Source organism: Terrapene carolina, unplaced genomic scaffold, assembly GCF_002925995.2.
Source record: "Terrapene carolina triunguis isolate 2854851 unplaced genomic scaffold, T_m_triunguis-2.0 Scaffold88, whole genome shotgun sequence".
Taxonomy (NCBI): Eukaryota; Metazoa; Chordata; order Testudines; family Emydidae; genus Terrapene; species Terrapene triunguis.
The window spans coordinates 36905840-36925016 of record NW_020664439.1 but is presented as its reverse complement, the minus strand read 5'-3'; the positions used below and the strand labels follow the sequence as shown (position 1 = coordinate 36925016).

Here is a 19177-nt window from a genome sequence, read left to right as displayed (position 1 = left end):
GTAGACATAGCCTTAGCCCAGGGATCGGCAACCTTTGGCACGCGGCCCGCCAGGGTAAGCCCCCCGGCGGGTTGGGCCAGTTTGTTTACCTACCGCCTCCGCAGGTTCGGCCAATTGCGGCTCCCACTGGCCGTGGTTCGCCACTCCAGGCCAATGGGGGCTGCAGGAAGTGACGGCCAGCACATCCCTCGGCCAGCACTGCTTCCCGCAGCTCCCATTGGCCTGGAGCCGTGAACCGTGGCCAGTGGGAGCCGCAATCGGCCGAACCTGCGGACGCGGCAGGTAAACAAACTGGCCCAACCCGCCAGGGGGCTTACCCTGGCAGGCCGTGTGCCAAAGGTTGCTGATCTCTGCCTTAGCCCAAACTCAAACTCTTACTATGACTGTCAAGTGCCCTAGGACAGTGACATTACACTATGGATAATATCCATAAAGCTACGGAGAATATGGTGATCAGTTTTTAAAAACTTACAATTTTATAGCCTATAGGATTAGTTCTCAAAATGGTGCACCACTCTAATGGTTCAGAGAGCTACCTGTTCATATGAAGGTACCTCTCTCTTTCTACCTGCTGAATGCTATTTAAAAAAAAAAAAAAAAAAAAAAAAAGTGCAAGTATCTTCCTCATTGTTACTTTTCTGTGTAAGCATTTGTCATGAGATAAGCAACTGCCAATTAAAGGGTAAGTGGTGTATAAGACTAAAGATACGGTCCACATTATGCAAAGCCTGAAAACCTCTATCCTATAGGAGAAAATCCTGGGGAACTAGTTGTGCAGCTAGTGGTGTTCCGAATACAGACTCGGATTGATTTGGGGTATTCTGTACATTCTGAAGGCCGACATGGTCACATCCCAAGCAGATTATGTACATTTAATAATCAACACTGCTTAGAGGGGAAGTTTATGCCTGATTTTTCTGAATTTGTACTGATCAACTTCAACATTACTGTGCCTGCAGCAAGTACTCTTACCTGTTATCAGAGCAGCACTGGTATCACTGTAACTGGCTTTTGATTTTGAATCAGAAGAAGGTTCAGAGTCTCCTACTAAAATATTAGTCTCCTCTATCAAAGATGTTTCATTTATAAAGCTACACTGGTCCTTACTGTCCTTTCCCTGATGACTATGCCCATAGGTTACTTGCTGGACATAATCACAGGTGTTCATACAAGTCAGGTCATTCATATTTACATCTGTAGCATTTCCAGATCTCGCTCTTGTACGTTGGAATTGGGATTTATTTTGGAGTCCAAGTTCTAGGAGTTGACTAATTGTGGATTTTGCAATTTGCTCTTTGCCACAAGAATCATATGTAGAGATATTAGTTTCTGTGTTAGTTAACTGGTCAACATAAGTTAAGCAAGTTGGTTCTTCACAATCTTGTGGCATGTTTGATATGTTATTTGTCCCTACAAGACGTTGACATGAGGCAAAAATATCTTTCAAGGCTTCAAGATAAGTCGGCCTTACAGTGATCTCTTTGCTTTCCTTTGGAAAAAGAATCTTTTTTTGGAGATTTGATACGGTCCCTTTTCCAGGTTTGCTATTGCCTAGGTTTCCAGATGACTTAATGCTAGCTACCTTGTTTGTTTGCTGGAGACTTTCGACAGGATTCACACACTGCTTTGGAGTAACATTATCTGGAGGCTTATATGTGTATTTTTTCCTCATTTTCCTCCATGTTTGACTACTTCTACTGACATGACGGCAGCTGGCCTGGCCTCTACCTGGGTCTGAGCACCTCACTCCTATTCTGCTCCCTGCATAATTTGAAAGGGAGCAAGCCTGTAGTTAACTTGTCAGAACTGTAGCATAGCTAATTTTTTTTTCTACTTCTGTAATTTGCAAAGAAAGAACTCTGCTTTAAGCACTGGTAAGCTTGGTTAAGCCTTTCTTTCAACTATACCTCCATTGGTAATGCTGGACTCTGGTGTGTTAGAAATATCCAGTAAAGACCCCATAGAAAGGGAATGCTCAGCTGATGGGCGTTTCCGAGGAGGGAATGGTGACATGTCAGTTTCTCTGGTGAGCTGTGCAAGGGTCTCTCTCAAGCGACGTCTCTTGCGATTGCTATTTGGGGTATTCAGAGAAAGTTGTGACACTGACTTTTTGAGTTCAGGACTCTCTGGCTGTAATTAGATATGAAAATTCAGTCACTGCCTCCAACTTGATTCTGTATAGACTACAGAAAAGAAAGATTACACAAGACAGTTGCCCCCATTTTGCTGTATGGTCAAACAAAATAATTGAAAGTTTTATACAGCAAACATGTTAATAGTTTAAGACACTACAGTCCCTTAGGTTATTAAACAGGATTTTTATTGAAAAAGGCCAATATGTATTTGTTTTTCCAGCTTTAAAAAAAAAATTGTACTGCATAACTGAAAGATCACCATGAAGTGACCACTAAGCAAGCAAAGTTCAAGTAAATCACATGTTTAAGTTTTAGTCTGAATACTTCAAGACAATTTAGGAATTTTAGAAATATACTATCATGAGTTATCAGCATTCAAATTAAGCCCTAATCCTGCAAATACTTACACACATGCTTAACTTTATTAGAGTAATCCCATCAGTTTCAGTGGACAATTCACATTAATCAAGTTAAGTATTTGCAGGATGTGGGCTCTAATACGTTAGAGTCAACATATTACACTATTACTAAAGGTCAACATACCTTTTCAAATAAGTACATGGATTCTCCAGCTCTGGCATCCATCTGAATGCTTCCCCAGAACCACTATATGGGGAAAAGAAAGAGAGTCTTCTATAACTTGTTTCAAAAACTTGATACAAGCTTTTGACCTATGATATTCAATATCACTTACATGTCTGAAATAATCCTCAAAGTGTAACTATGTTCATTCAGAATATAACTGTTGCTTACATATTGAATGATTTAAAAAATACTCTAGTAGTAAGAATTTCTGTGTACACTAACCTCTTGCTTTACAACATAAAGTTTTTTTGGAAGCTCAAATGGGAGATCTTTTACTGTATTTTCTTCAACAACCAGATGTGTGCACCTGTCATCACTAACTGGCAAGTACTGCCCACCTAGAGTAAGAAAATAAATCAAATTAACTGAAGAACTAGGCATCTTGAGTTTTGGTAAGAGAGGATTTCATAGTAGTATCAAAGTTGGGGTAGAGTAATAAAGAAGGGGAGAAGATGCAAGATGAAGGGGGAGTTGGTCAGCAAATTGAGACAGCTGCATCCTGGGCACCCCCAGCACAAAGATAGTGCCAGCAGACATTCTGTTGCAGTACAACTTCAAGGGACAGCTTCAATAAGCCAAGGTGTACTATTTACGTAGTGTGAATCTAGCCCTTCCCAGAGTTCACAATTTGTGTTACGGTGACAGTTTTAAAAAAAATAGGATAGAGAACTCCTACTCTCCTGGAGCTCAGGGCCACCAGGGATTATTTTTTAAAAATAGTTTGGAGAACATCTTTGAGAAGGTCTGAGAATGAGACTCCCATAAAGACATTGCTCCAAAAGAGCACGCCAGAAATAGCTTGCCTAGACACAGCCATCACAAATTGGAAGCTGTGTACATTGTAAAGCTAGCTGTACCACATGGGCTACAAGGACATTGAAAGAGGGAGACTCCTTGCCTCTCTATCTTGATAAAGGCTCAGTTACTTGTATAATGTTTGCATGATAATAGCTGGTGCAGTTCTATAGAATATGAAACAAACTTTTGGCACAAGATGCTATATATACATAGCACTGTAAGAACAGACCTTAAACCAACTGAGTCAGCCAAGTATTCTCATTACATTGTATTACACTATTGAAGGGAAACAAATATTTGTCCATAAGTTCTATACAAGTGATTTATTTTCTTGCAAATCCATTATAATAAAATTTGAGAGTACTACATGCTTCAAGTAACACTTGAACAGATATTTGCGTAATGCAACTTTGAGTCAGAAGAAGCTAAGCATACACATGGCATATTTTTCTAACCAACTTCCCAAAAAGTTAAATCTTGACCATTAGATGTGGAGAAGGGAAGGGGGGGGGGGGGGGGGGGAATTGTAGTAAAAGCCACAGTTTTGACATCACAGCGTGGCAGAAGAAAAAGAAAAAAAAATACCTTACTTTGGTATGAAAAGTTTGGTTTTGCTACATGCTTTATGCCCCATGAGATCTAAAGTTAAATGTAGCTTTTTAAATGGAAGACCCGTTCAAACCTCCCTGTGTGCAAAGAATCAGCATTTTAGTTTTAGACAGATTTAAGATAAAAATGCATTGCCTATAAATTCCATTGCAAATGCAATCATTAACAATAACCTTGCATTTTTGTCATTTCTTCCATGTTAATTCTCTCTTCATCGGAAAATCCAAGGAAACTTAACATGCAGTCCTGGAATGGGGGAACCTTGAACTCATTTCTGAATTCCTCATCAGCCGCACAGAAGTCACTTAAAAATAAATATTCATTAAAACAAGTTGTATATTTACAGTTACTCTTTACTATATAGAAGCTTGCTTTAGTATCAGGGGAAAAAAAAAGTCTAAATTGAGTGTGGGGGGGGGGAACACTTACATTTCATTCCTTCTCTCCCAAGCCTTGTAAATCCACTCAGCTTTCACAATAGGAGTTCCCAGACTCACAGCAAGCTAGAAGGAAAAGGAAGTCATTAGCTATGACAAGTGACCTCTCCATTTAAGTTCTTTCCAAACCTGGAGAAAGATTCCTGGCAACGTTTCTGATTTGGAAAATAGGTATTGTAAAACGGATGAAGTTACTCCTCTGAGAAACAGAATCACAGAAATGTAGGGCTGGAGGGACCTTGAGCGGTCATCTAGTCCATCCACACACACACTCTCTGAGACAGACCATCCCTGATGGATGTTTGTCTAAACTGTTCTTACAAAGCCCCCAGTGACAGGGATTCCATGGCTTCCCTAGGTAACCTATTGCAGCCCTTAACTATCCTTACAGTTCGACAGTGTTCCCTAATATTTAGACAAAGCCTCCCTTGATGTAAAGCAAGATATTATTTCTTGTCCTACTGTCAGTGGACCTGGAGAACAATTGATCACCATCCTTTTTGGAGCAGTCCTTAACATATTTGGAGACTTATGAGGGTCCCTCACCACTTGTCAACCCCCCCAATTTTTTAAGTCTTTCTTCAGAGGTCACGTTTCCTAAATTTTTGCTCACTGTTGTTGCTCTCCTCTGGGTGCGTGCGTGTGTGTGTCCCCATCTTTCTTAAAGTGTGGCAGCAAAACTGGACACAGTACTCCAGCTGAGGCGTCACCAGTGCCAAGTAAAGCAGGACAATTTACCTCCCAGGTCTTCATACAACACTACAGCTAATAGACCCATATGACTGGCCTTTTTCCCCCGCAAGTGCATCCTCAAAATAACAGTGTAGACATTCAGGCTTGGACCAGAGACGAGGCTCTGTGACGCAATCCTACAAAGGGGGTGGATCTCAACCCGAACCTCTACGCTGCAATTTTTAGCCCTGCCGCCCAAGTCAGCTAACCTCAGCCAGCTGCAGCTGTGCCGCTGGCCTTCTATGGGTATGCCTACACTACAATAAAAGCATAACAAGTGCTCTGAAACCCCAACTGCAGTGGTCTCAGTTAATTTAAGGTTAAGTACTTCACAAGAGACAAAAGGCTTATTTTCAGACGTCGTATTGGTCTGTAACAAAAGCCTTTAGCCTGTTTTTAAAAAAATCCTTTTGTCTGGTTCTTGATTCCAACAGCTAAACAATTACCACCCATTGTTTTTAAAAGTTTGACATCACAGAGGTAAAGATATGCTGAAATCTTTAATCCTTTGTACTTAGCCCATTTTCTTCATTACAAAAGTGCATCTGCTCCAAGTTAAAATAGAAGGTCCGATTTGAAGGGGGTCAATCTACACTGAGAGACTTTTTGAAGTGCAAACTCAAGTTCACGTACTCTGAATTTGTCTCCTTGCGTAGAATTAGCCACCAGATGTGTAACTTTTGAACTGAAGTCCCTTCGAATAATTCCACCCATATGATGAACCAAGGTCACCAGCTTAACCTGAAGAGCAAGAGTTAGGAAGTAAGAGAATCATACACTTTTTGAAACTTACAGCTGTTAAAGAAGGGACAAAGGCAAGAGTTATATACCATACAAGTTACAGCGGAACTAAACTTAAAGCAAAGCTTTTACACGTTCATTTAACCTGTACTGGTGGAGTCATTTTAAAAAAAAGACATGGCTGGCAAGCCACAAATGTTACCTGCCTTCGAAGTATTTAACATATATCAAATGTATTTTAAGGAAACATCCAAGCCACCATTGCTGTTTTCACAGCTATACAGTTAGCAGTTCACAATGCTTCACAATTATCTCACCCCCATCAAAGTCAAAATTTACCTAGCAGCCCATAAAGCCACCAAACAAGATGACTCCCAAAATATCACAGCCCATTGTCATGCTGCCACTTCTGTCTTTGGATTCTGGGCTATTAAAACATAGAAATGAAGGCTAACATACTTGGCTGGGGGGGAAAATCCCCAAGAGTTTAGAACAAATGAATGGACTGCTCAATTTGAGTCTGGCAGGACATCAGAGTTAACTCCTAGCTGTTGGAAGATGGTCTTGGCTCTGTGCTTCATGCAGTTGCCAGCATCTCCAGCAGTACAGTTTGCCTTGATACCATGCCAGAACACTGATTCAGTAGTGGCTTATATGATAGCAAGACACCAAGTGAATTATCAGTTGCTTCTTGTAAATATCAAAGTTTCCCATTTGACTACTGATCAGGAACGATGCTGCCTAGCTGTAGTTCTGACAAGATTACGGTACATGGTAGTGACCCTCCAAATGCTCTGAACAGGATATCCAAGTTTTACTTGAGTGCACTCAAGAGCATGTACATGCTCCAACACAAGTGACAGGTCAAATTCTTAGGTGATCAACTCAATGCTGCCTAAGGGTTCAATCCCTCTCCCATGCAAGTCAGAGGGTACGTCTACACTTACCTCCGGGTCCGACGGCAGGCAATCTAGACGCGATAAATCGATCCCGGAAGTGCTCGCCGTCGACGCCGGTACTCCAGCTCAGCGAGAGGAGTACGCGACATCGACGGGGGAGCCTGCCTGCAGCGTCTGGACCCGCGGTAAGTTCGGACTAAGGTACTTCGAATTCAGCTACGATATTAACGTAGCTGAATTTGCGTACTTTAGTCCGAAGTGGGGGGGCAGTGTGGACCAGGCCAGAGAGTCCCACGGTCTTCAACAGGAGCAGGAGAGAGTCTTAAGTAGACCCTAGAATCCTAAATCTGTACCCAAGAATACAAGCTTTAGTCACTGTTAGGGACTAAAATGTACATTGTACACTAGGGGTGATGTAACAGAAAACTACCTTGAACATAGTTACATGTAGATTAATCAGTCCAAGAAAGGGGAGGGGACAAGGGTGTAAAACAAAATAATCTTACTAGTTCTTCTTTCTTCCTGAATCCTGTAAAGCACAGCACCAGATTCAACATACTTGCACAGTACAATGGACGACATGAGAAAGGTAGAGGCTGAAATCAGATAATGATTTATTACAGTAGTCAGAACCACAAGCTATTTAAAAAAAACTTAAACAGTAGCTCTACAGGATTTTAACTTTGTTAAAATGCACTGATACTGACTGGATACCAATTAACAAGGCTCATTGTTTTCTGGTATATCTTGAAATAGGAACTGCCAGCATTTTGGTGAAATGATTGAAGTACGTCTGTATCCTCTGCTGAAACAGTGCTGTAAACTAGTTACAACTGTAATTTTATCATAGGTGTCCCAATGTTTCCTAGAAGATCATATTATACACTATTGTCCTGCAACAGAGCATTATTACCTCCCCAACTGTTAGTATCTTCTTCTGCACCATATAGCAATCATGTAGAACAGAAGTCCCTGGCACTAAAGCGGTCTTTACTCACTCAGTGCAGTGTTCCAATGCAGAGGAGCATTTCAGATAATTTATTAATTTCAAGTAAGTGTTAGTAATTAGCATCTGTATTTCCTTAAACCTCTTCCAGGTACAAAGTATTATTTGTGCACTTCTCCTGTCTGTCAAAAATTCTACTTTGAATATTCTTTTGTCAACCTCAGATGTTTAGAGGTGATTAGAACACGATTATAAAATACTTTCCATCTATGCCGGATACCCATTCTTGGGTGGTTCAAATGGTACTTAACATAGGCATCACTACTAGCAGTTTCACTAACTTTTTTTTTTTTAAATATATAAAAAGAGTTAATTCAACTGGACTCCTCAGAACTTTAATTCCTAGTAGCTTTCCCTTTCTCAGAATAACCTGCAAATAGAAGAGGGAGGGGTTCGTGTTGTCGCCAAGACTCTTGAAAGTGTTAAGAAAAGGAAGCAACATATTTAAAAACCACCACACTATACATTACATTAATGCCTTGTCTACACTAGAAAATTATACTGCTTTAACCATCCTAGGTGCTACAAGTAATAATGTACTGGTATAGTTAAAGCAGTACAATACCTCTAGTGTGGATGCACTTACATTGGCATGAGAGATGCTTATAAGTATACCTATTACTGTACATGAAAAGGAATAAACTATATGGTATAAGGCACTTTTATACCAGCTTAACTGCATCTACACCAGGACTTTTACTGGGGTGACTATTTTCATTAAAAACTTCACACCACTAACCAAACCAAGTATAGACCAGGTCTAATATCTTCCCAGAGAAATGCTGGAAAGTGCGGTGGGGAAGAGAAGTAATTTGTGAACATAACTGACAGGCTTGAGCTACTTCTGCACATTGGCTTGGCAGTTGTAGGCCACTCACACTGCAGAAGTGCTGAGCAACAACAAATCCCAAGTCAAGTTAGAGCCAGGGGTGCTTACTTTAAAAAAAAAAAAAAAAAAAAAGGCCATTTAAGTGTGTGGTGAAACACTGACATGTGAATGACCAGAATTCTGCACTGAGAGAGACTGATACAGCTTTCAGCAATTCTTCCAGTTCAGAAGAATTTAGAGATTCAGAATAGCTGTGCCATCACAATACAACAGTGGTTCTCAAACTTTTGTACTGGTGACCCCTTTTACATAGCAAGCCCGAGTGTGACCCCCCCCCCCCCTTGTAAATTAAAAACACTTTTTTGTATATTTAACACCATTATAAATGCTGGAGGTGATGTGGGGTTTGGGGTGGAGGCTGACAGCTTGCTGGGAGTCCAGACCCCCAGTTTGAGAACCCCTGCAATACAAGATCTTCATCTATGTAAATGATAAAGAGAACTATATTGCAATTTAAATGAAATGTCTACCACAGGAAGAATGTAGTCACACTCCTCGTGTTAGTATTATTGACAACACATGTAAATGTCCATCTAAAAATAAAAGTAAAAGAATAGGTCATTTGCTTTCACCTGAATACTTACCTCTCCTTTTTGAGCACAATGAAGTACTATTGGAGGTCCAAGAACACGACAGTCAAACTTGCACAAGTTCTCCAAGATGGAATCTTGAAAGTCTGCTACAACGAAGACTGTCTCAAATTCTGGAGACTCAGAATCCCCAAACTCTTCCACCGATTCCATCTTTATATAGGGCACTTTAATTTCCTTTATTTTAATATTGTGTGAAAAAATTAGTGTCAATTCATGCTACATACATAGTAAATGAATGTCATTCTTAGATGATTTTTATCTTGAAGTGTTAAAGAAATTTAGTATCAAAGACAACTTTACAGCTTTCACCGGTGTTCCAAAAAGTTACATATCCTGTTTAAAGATGTACAAAGAGGTGATTTTTGTATTTCTAGCACTGAATTAGTGATAATCTAGGTTTCTAAAATGATTTCCGATTCTGAATTTAAAGGAATTGTTTAAGAGTCCAAAGTATTTGTTTTAATATTGTTTTACCTCTCTTTAGGGTATTTCCTCAGTCTTTGGGGGTCACATTGACAATACAAGAAGAGTACAAGACCAAATAATATCTTGTTACATTAACTCAATTGGATACAATTGTTCTTGTACAACAGAAAACTGAATCTTTTCCTTCAGGGCATCTGAATTTAGTTATGTATTTCGGACTAATGCATTTGTCAATAAAAATAGCAATTTAAAGTTGTAACTGCAGACCGAGAGATTCCATAAAGAAATGTTTCATGCTGCATGAAATTAGACTTTATATTTCAGAAGGTTTAATTACAGACTACTCTGAATCTGGAGGCCTTAGGTCCAAACTCCATTTTCTAGAATCCTTCGCATTAAGAAAACAACTTAATCCTTACAGAACTGTTCATGCACCAATCTTAAATTGCAGCTCTTTCACTGTTGAATCAGGAAAGCCATTTAACGGATTATGAAGCTAGTTCATAGCAGAAACTTACAAAAGTCTAAGTGTGCATTTGGCACATGGCACAGAAGTGTGCATTTGGCAATACATATATCCTCTGAGAGTTCCATATGCAAGTATGGAACACATTAAGTACACCAAATATGTTAGTTCAGGGATTCAGAACAGACATTTAAGCAAATTGCATGGTTTCAAATTTAATGCAAGTTTCTACTCAACTAGCTTCAAACTACACCATAGGAAACATTGTTTATTGTGCCTTCATCACACCTGAATATCAGAAATCATGAAGATTAAGTGTTTGTGCACTCTAGTCCCAGTGAAGTGCAACATGCTACATGCAATCATATACGCATAGATGCCTGACATACCATATGAATTATACTTTTTATTAGTTTTTCTTCCGATTTACCAGGACTAGTTTCCTTTATCTTTATAACTGGGACTTCCATTATCTTAATGGTCTGTGGAAGAGGAGAACTTCGGTATGAGATTACATTACTTACATGAAGTTTGTCAAAACAATGCCATTATGATGACTGCTTTATGTTCAAGCCACATACCTCCAAGGCTTTCAAGAGTTCCTCGCGTTTCCCAGCTTCCTGAACTAAAACCACTCTGGTTTCAATCTGAGGCATTTCCTCTATTCAGGAGGGAAAAAATTGCAATATTCATATCCAATAGAAAAATCTAATCCTAATGTTAAACAAAGCCATAACGTAGGGAAACATGCTAATTACACTGGTATCTTGCCAAGATCCATAGTCCTCTCTCAAAAAAGTATTATTTACAAAGAATACTTCAACTCTGAAGACTGGCTGCTGCCTCAACAAGCTTCTTTAAGCCAAGCTTGCAGCTGATGGATTACACAGTGCATCAGTCATAGAAATGTAGGTTTGGAAGGGACCTCAAGAGGTCATCTAGTTCAGCCCCACATGCTGAGGTAGGATTAAGTAAACCTAGACCATCACTGACAAGTATTTGTCTAACCTGTTCTTAAAACCCTCCAATGACAGGGATTCCACAACCTCCCCTGGAAGCCTATTCTAGTGCTTAACTATCATCCCTACAGTTTAGATATTACCACACACCAAAAAACAAAAAAAACAAAAACAAACACAATCCTATCTAAATCTGCTTTGCTACAGATTAAACCTATTACTTCTTGCCTCTAGACAAAGTTGCAGCCAGGCCACAGAAATAACCCAACAAATTTGGGACATACAAATGCACACCTGTGAACAATTAATAGCATGTGCAACACTAGTTTACTTAACCATTCCCCATCAAAGGTGACCATTGACAAACACCTGTCAGGGATGGTCTAGTCTAGATAATACTTAGTCCTGTCTCAATGCAGGGGACTGGACGAGATGACCTTCTGAGCTCCTTTCTAGTCCTACATTTCTATGATTCTAGGACTGACTTTTTAGCAATAGATGGGTACTGAACAGACAGGCCTGTAGTCAAAGGAAAAAAAATACATCATTCCTTTGATTAACAAAAGGATTGTTTTTGGGGTTTTTTTTTTTTTTTTTAAACCTGTACTGTCTAGTTTAGGCCAACAGCCTCCATAGTAAGAATTTTTACTATAGTCTGGTGAATTCACAAAAAGTTAAAAGTAGTGGCATGAATTTAACCAGGCATTTTGTGGATACATGTTCTCCAAGCTTTTCCAAAAAGCTCTGCTAGTGGTCTTCACAAACATTGATGAATATGTCATGGCCTATTGAATGGAAACTACTAACTGTTATTTTGTCATGCGAAACAAGGAAGGGAGACTGGGATGGAATATTTACTTTGAACCTAGATCAAAAGAGGTATTAATATGGATACTGTATATTTAGAGCCACTGCAAGTGACAATCTTTTGACTGAATTGCAAGAGTCTCATTAGCTTCCAAAATGAAGAACTACCCTGTTTTTAATTTTACAGATATCCTCTAAATTAGAGGTTTGGGGTGAATGAAGTATTCAGGTAGAGACATCCATTCTGGAAATACCAAGAGAAAGAGGATAAATCAAATACAGAGGAAAACTACATTATTTTGTGGGAAATAGAATATACTTTAATTTCTAAAGTCTCTTGGGGGGGGGGTGTCATAAACAGATAGTTAAGGGTTAAGAAGTTCACCTAGCCTAGCTGACACCTGACCAGAGGAACTAATGGGGGGACAAAATGTTTCAAAAGGAAGGAGGGTCAGTTTCAGTTTTGGCCGGAGTGGAAAAGATCAAGGAATTAGCTCTTATCAGAGTAGTGAGTATTAGAAAAGGAATAAATAGGTTTTGTTTATTTTCTTTTTGTAACTTATCTTGGCATTAGGGGAATAATCAAATTGGGTATTCTTTTGTGTAACTAAGTTTTGCCCAGGGGAACATCCTCTGTGTTTTGAATCTGTTGTCTGTGAGAGTAGCTGGTATGCTAATCTCTCCCAGAGGTTTGTCTTTCACCTTTCTTTTTAAGAGCCTGATTGATTTTTCCTTGTTTTAAGATCCAAGGGGATTGGATCTGGACTCACCAGGAATTGGTGGGGGAAAGGAGGGGGGATGGTTAAATTCTCCTTGTGTTAAGATCCAAGAGTTTGGATGGGTGTTCACCAGGAAATTGGTGAAGAAGTCTCTCAAGGCTACCCAGGGAAAGGAGTTAGAACTTGGGAGTGGTGGCAGCAAGACCAGATCTAAGTTGGTAATTGAGCTTAGGGGTTCACATGCAGGTCCCCATATCTGTACTCTAAAGTTCAGAGTGGGAGTGAAACCTATGACAGCGGGGTGAGGGGGGAAGACAGGGGGTAAGACTGGTTTGTATGATACAGGAGATTATACTAGTTCAAATCTATAGACATCAGTAGAGACCAAAAAGCCACCCATCTCGTGGTTCTTCACAGGCCTATGAAGCAAGTTGGTGATCAATGCCTATTCTTAGTAAAAAAGTGTCCACATCATAAAACCACCACTATGACTGGATTGATTCTTGGTTGGTACTTTGTGCAATGAGCAAGCATGGAGAATCAACTACTTTCACCTGTATAGTTCTGTCCCTTTCTAACAGCTATGGAGAAGGCAGAAACACTACTGTTGGTTCAGTACCCACTTTGTGGCTGTACAAAGGACTTCAGGCTATTGACACCTTCCCATTTAAAAATAAAAACAAAATAAATATATCTTCCAAAAAACAATATTCAAACAAATGTGACAGTATTGAAAAAGGCTTTTCCTGTTACCTTCAACATCTGAAGCCAATCCAATAAATATATTCTCCTTGGAAGTTTCTATAATTTTTGAATCAAGAACAGAAGAATCTCCCAAAAGACTCCTTCCGGTGTCAGTCACTAGCATACTGCTGTCAGTCATGATCAAGTCTGTGTTTCTCTCTTCAGCAACTGCAAAATAAGTACCCAAAATAAGTTTAACCTGAACAGTATATATTAAAAAAAAAAAAAAAAAAGTCCATAAAAAGTCCTGTGGAAAGGTAGATAAGTTAGTTTTAGACTTCTAAATATTAAAACTACTAACAAATCCCACTTACATGCATAGTATCCTCTGAGCCTAGAACTATTTTAAGAGTCACAGAGTTTATACAAACAACTATCACAGAAATAGTTTCTACAGGTAATTCACAATAGTTTATTTTTGAGGAAAACTATATGAAGACAGGGCATTTTGATAGCTAGGGATATGGGAGTAAAAAGCCCAGTGTTCCCTTAAAAAAAAAAAAAAAAAAATCAGCTTTAAGTATATATTTTGATCCAGGATCTCAAGAAATTGCTTGCTTATTCCAGATAGGAATTTTGTTAAACATGATCTGAAAGGAGGTTCAGGAAGCTGGATTAACCACGTTATTTGCATTTAATTTCAGAGAAGTTCACACTAAAAAGAGATGGCTTTGCATACATTTTCCAAAGGTGAAAGTTTGAAGAAAGAAGACTGTGGTATACAGGCCAACCCACTAGACCTCAGATTTCCCACAAGCGTTGACCAGATTTGTCTAGCTTACTGTTGGAGTTCCTCAGGCCTGTCTTGCTGGGCAATTTCACTGATGCAGTCCTTATCACAGACAGAGAGAAAGGGTTCCTTGCCATCACCGGAAAGCCTCATGGAGGCACCAAGTGCATTATCTACATACAGAATTATAAAGTATTATAAAAAAGTACTAATAAAGTACTCAGTGCAGCATTTAAATACAAAATTCTCCAGTTATCTGACATGGGGGTGTGGAATCAGTGAATTTGCAGGACGCCAACAGGCAAAGCAGCAACATAAATCTCCCAGTGCTAGACAGTAAACTTTCATCCTGTGGAACCAGTACAGAGTAGACTGTTGAACATTAGTACCCATTCACAGAGTTCACTGTCCCACACTAAGGGATCCTTGGACTCTTTGTCCGCACAATATGTTCCTCCATCTTCTGAGAAGCTGCTTGAACAATTGTGAACTTCAGAAAAGGAGCTATCCCTGTCTCACCTCCCTTCACACTCCCACCAGACTAAGGAATTGACTAGAGAGCCAGGTCCACTTACCTGAAGCATCAATTCAGTTGGCCAGGATTCTCCTGACTAGGAAGAACCATGTTTTTGTAAGTGGGTTTGGAAATATGCAATTCCTGTGATCCGTCATGAAGCTTAAAGTATTTGAACAGTGGTATGAGGGAACGTGAAACAGTATGAAAAAAAAAGTTTCAGATACCATGGTACGGGTACTATATAAAAATCAAGGAGAAAGTGCTAAGTATCCTTTTTGCAGATATTCTCTCCTGCTTATGCTCCCAAATGTACTACGCTTTTATTATTTTAAGGAAAGACATCTGCAAAATGTTACTCATGGATAACCCTACAATTCACTGTGCTCAAAAGGGATAAATATTTTTGCTTACAACACAAACAAAACTTGTAAAATACAATGCCCTTTTAAAATAGTAGTCTTTGAAGTCACAAGTTAAAACACTGCATGGGAGAGGACACAGAAATTCCAGGAATTTGGCGTATGGGCAGGGAATGCAGTGCCTAATCAATTAAGTAACAAAGACCAACATTATTTTACAGACAACAAGGTTGATCTTGCATTATATACTGACATAGGCCTGGTCTACCCTACAGACCTATAGTCTGTATAACTACATCACTCAAGGGAGTGAAAAACGCTACACCCTTGAGCAATGCACTTATACCGACATATATAGACAGCGCTAAGTCAATGGGAGAGCTTCTCTCACCAACATACCTATGACCTCTCGGGGAGGTGGATTAACTACACTGATGGGAGAACTCTCCCATCAGTGTAGGAGCGTCTTCACTAAAGACGGTGCAGATGCACTGCTCTGGCACTGTATGTTCTTTACCCTAAAGGCTTGTCTGCACATAAGAATTGCCATACTGGGTCAGACCAATGGATCTAGCCCAGTATCCCATCTCTGATAGCAGCCAGTAACAGAGCTTCAGGGAGCCGAATACAGAACAGGACAGTTGGAGTGATCAACCGGTCTCCCCTCCCAGCTTCTTGCAGTCAGAGGTTTAGGGCATGAGGTTGCATCTCTGACCATCTTGGTTAATAGCTATTGATGGACCTATCCTCCATTAGCTCACCTAGTTCTTTCTTGAACTCAGTTATACTTTTGGTCACCACAACATCCCATGGCAATGAGTTCCAAACGTTAATTGTGCATTGTCTGAAAAAGTATTTCCCTTTCTTTGTATTAAACCTGCTACCTATTAATGTCATTGGGTGACCCCTGGTTTTTGTATTGTGGGAGAGAGTAAATAACACTTCTCTATTCACGTTTTCCCCCACCTGTCACAATTTTATAGCCCTATCATATCCCCACCCCCAGTCATCTCTTTTCCAAGATTGACACCCCTAACCCTTTTAGTCTCTCCTCATATGGAAGCCATTCCATACCTGTGATTATCTTTGTTGCCCTTCTCTGAACCTTTTCCACTTCCATTATATCAATTTTGAGATGGGGGTGACTAAAACGGGACACAGTATTCAAGGTGTGGGAGCAACATCGCTTTATATAGTGGCATTATAATATTTTTGTCTCATTTTCTATCCCTTTCTTAATAGTTCCCAACATTCTCTTAGCCTTTTTGACAGCTACTGTGCACTGAGCAAAAGTTTTCAGAGAACTATCCACAATGACTCCAAGATCTCTTTCTTGAATGGTAACAGGTAATTTAGACCCCACCATTATATATATGGGTCGTTGGGATTATTTTTTCCAACAGGCATTACTCTGAATGTATCAGTGTTGAATGTCATCTGCCATTTTGTTGTCCAGTCACCCAGTTTTGAGAGATCCCCCTGCAACTCTTCAGAGTCAGCCTTGGACTTACTTATCTGCAAATTTACCAATTTACTGTTCATTCCCTTTTCCAGATCGTTAGCAAATATTATATTGAATAGCACAGATCCCAGTACAGATCCCTGGAAAACCTCACTGTTTGCCACTCTTCATTGTGAAAGCTGACCATTTATTCCTACCCTTTGTTTCCTATCTTTTAGACAGTTACTGATCCATGAGAGGACCTTCCCTGTTATCCCATAGCTACTTAGTTTCCTTAAAACCTTTGATGAGGGACTCTGTCAAAAGCTTTCTGAAAATTCAAATACACTTTAAGAACGGACCACCCTTATCCACATGCTTGTTAACACCCACAAAAAATACAAATAGACTGAGGCTTGACTTCCCTTTACAAAAGCCCTGTTGACTTTTCCCCGACAAATCACTTTTATCTATGTGTCTGATAATTCTGCTCTTTACTATAGTTCTTGTAAATAGCCAGCAGAAAGGATGCCCTCCACAGTTCAGAAGGACCCTATTCTTGCACAAAGGTCTTAAATATTTTACAAACATTAAGTTCCCCAGATAGGCAAGAATTACACAAGTTAAACAAAGTATCAAGTAAAGAGGAGGATGTGACGCCCTTGAGTTAGAAATGCAGAACAAAAAGTCTATTAAAGCAGTATTTAAAACAATGGGGGGGGAGGGACGGCAACCTGCCATTAATGGTCACAGAGTCCTTGCCCTAGTAACATGCATACAAGTGTAAACATTCAAAAATGTACTAATACCAGCAAGTAGCAGGGCCTTTGTCCGCTTAATAAAAGCTACACTCGGTGCATCCCCATTTTAAAGAGCTCGCTTTTCTGTATAATTTTTGCAGTCATTTATATAAAAAAAATAAAAAGTCTCATTCTATGTTTTGAAACAGCCCTGAAATACTGGGCAGAAGATAACAGGAGGGTATATCTAAGGTTACAAGAAGAATAAAGCTGCCAACATGCAGACTAGATACACACACACATCCCGCCCCCCCCCCACAATGACGATTGTTAAGAACCCCCCCTAAGGTTACTAGAAGGCAGTTTGGGGGAAGCACCTTTGCTGATGTGGGGTAGTTGGCAGCACTTTCAAGGGCACTGGGCAGTTTCCCCGCTCACGGGGCGCTTCCAAAGAGCACTGGGGGGCAGAGGAGATATTGTTCAGGGTGGCTGTGTAACGCCACCCGCCTGGCAGGGAGATCTCCCGGCAGGTGCAGTCCCAGCCAGGGGCTGCGCTCAGGCCGAGGGGCGAAAGCCGATCGCGTCCCTTTACGGCCTCTGAGAGTTATTCGCTTGGAAGGACGGTAACGAGCGATACAAACCCGCTCGCCGGGGCTAGCGTCGAGCCCGCTGGGAGACGGGGGCCGGCGGGAGCGGGCTGTGCACTGCCCGGCCCGGGGGTCGGCTGGTTTCCGGCCCGGCCCGGCCCCGCCGCAGCCCACCCAGCCCCCTTCCTTCTCCTCTCGCACCGCCCGGCGTCCCCAGCCCGGACCGCTCCTCACCGTCAAAACCGCAACCGGCACACTCTCCCAGGCACCATGAGCGGCCGCCGCTAACCCCAATTCAAAAAGCGAGCCGCCGCTCTAAGCGAGCCGCCCATTGGTTGCCAGGCGGCGTCAGCGCAGGCGTCCCTATGAAAGCCGGTTTCCCATTAGCCCTTCGCGGGATTGGCATCACGAGGTCCCGCCCTCCCTCACTTCGCTCTTTGAAAAGGGCTTGTTGTCTTGCCTTCTGTCATTGGGCGTTGCCCGTGCTGCTCGTTGCAGAGCGATCTCCCATTGGCCGACCGGGATTCCCTCATCCCTAGGTGTGTGCATGCCTTTCGCCCAGACATAGGTCACAGGGGCTGAGCTCACCTGGGCTCTGATTGGCTGCTGGCGGTTTTCAAATGAGTCCAACGGCAACAGGGAGAGAGAGAGAGAGACCCGGATGTAGCTGCAGTTGCCTGGCCTAGCGTCTGAAGGGCCGCAAGGGGGACTCCGCAGCCTGCGCAGCGGGACAAGGCTGCTCTCAAGGCCGGCGTCTTAGGAGCCCCTCCCCGCTACCCGGACCTCTGCCCGGCACCGCCACCCCCCAAAACACACAGGCACCGCCCACCGCCCCCGACCCTGCAGCTACCAGCCACTGTGCCCAGCTCTACAATGGGCCCAGCGCCGCTGCCCCCTACGCAGCCGTGGCGCTGCGGGCCCTGCCGAGCCCCCCAGGTCATGGCAACCCCGTTAAGACATGAAGTTACATCGGTGTCAGAGGTGAAAGTAAGCGGGTACGGCGCACCAGCATCCGTACCGGCAGGGGGCAGCTCCCCCAGGCCACCGATTTAAAGCAGCAACCGGAGCCCCGAGCCCTTTAAATCGCCGCCAGAGCCCTGCTGCCGGAGCCCTGGGGTAACAGCGGCGGCCCGGGGCTCTGGCGGTGATTTAAAGGCCATGGGGCTCCCGGCTGCCGCTACATGGAGTTTTTACCCACAAAAGCTTATGCCCAAATAAATCTGTTAGTCTTTAAGGTACCACCGGACTCCTCACTCTT

General features: G+C 41.6%; 1 protein-coding gene across 6 annotated transcripts in view; it reads right to left on the bottom strand.

Annotated features, from left to right (window-relative positions):
- Positions 1 to 18204, bottom strand: part of ECT2 (epithelial cell transforming 2) — a 49633-nt gene extending 31429 nt beyond the window's left edge. For 3 of the 6 annotated variants that reach the window (XM_024221331.2, XM_024221310.2, XM_024221319.2), the window contains exons 1-13: positions 18154 to 18204; positions 14328 to 14448; positions 13555 to 13713; positions 10898 to 10977; positions 10706 to 10798; positions 9416 to 9598; positions 7443 to 7532; positions 5930 to 6037; positions 4557 to 4630; positions 4301 to 4431; positions 2943 to 3058; positions 2679 to 2741; positions 1908 to 2130 (exon numbers count right to left, since the gene is read on the bottom strand). In XM_024221331.2, coding sequence (XP_024077099.1) covers positions 1908 to 2130; positions 2679 to 2741; positions 2943 to 3058; positions 4301 to 4431; positions 4557 to 4630; positions 5930 to 6037; positions 7443 to 7532; positions 9416 to 9598; positions 10706 to 10798; positions 10898 to 10977; positions 13555 to 13713; positions 14328 to 14412 — 1405 coding nt within the window. In that variant the 5' untranslated portion in view covers positions 14413 to 14448; positions 18154 to 18204. Of the gene's footprint in view, positions 1 to 1907; positions 2131 to 2678; positions 2742 to 2942; positions 3059 to 4300; positions 4432 to 4556; positions 4631 to 5929; positions 6038 to 7442; positions 7533 to 9415; positions 9599 to 10705; positions 10799 to 10897; positions 10978 to 13554; positions 13714 to 14224; positions 14298 to 14327; positions 14449 to 18153 lie in introns of those variants that run through there. The other 3 variants (XM_024221338.2, XM_024221322.2, XM_024221327.1) reach the window with 2 other exon arrangements.
- Positions 18205 to 19177: the final 973 nt, after the last annotated feature.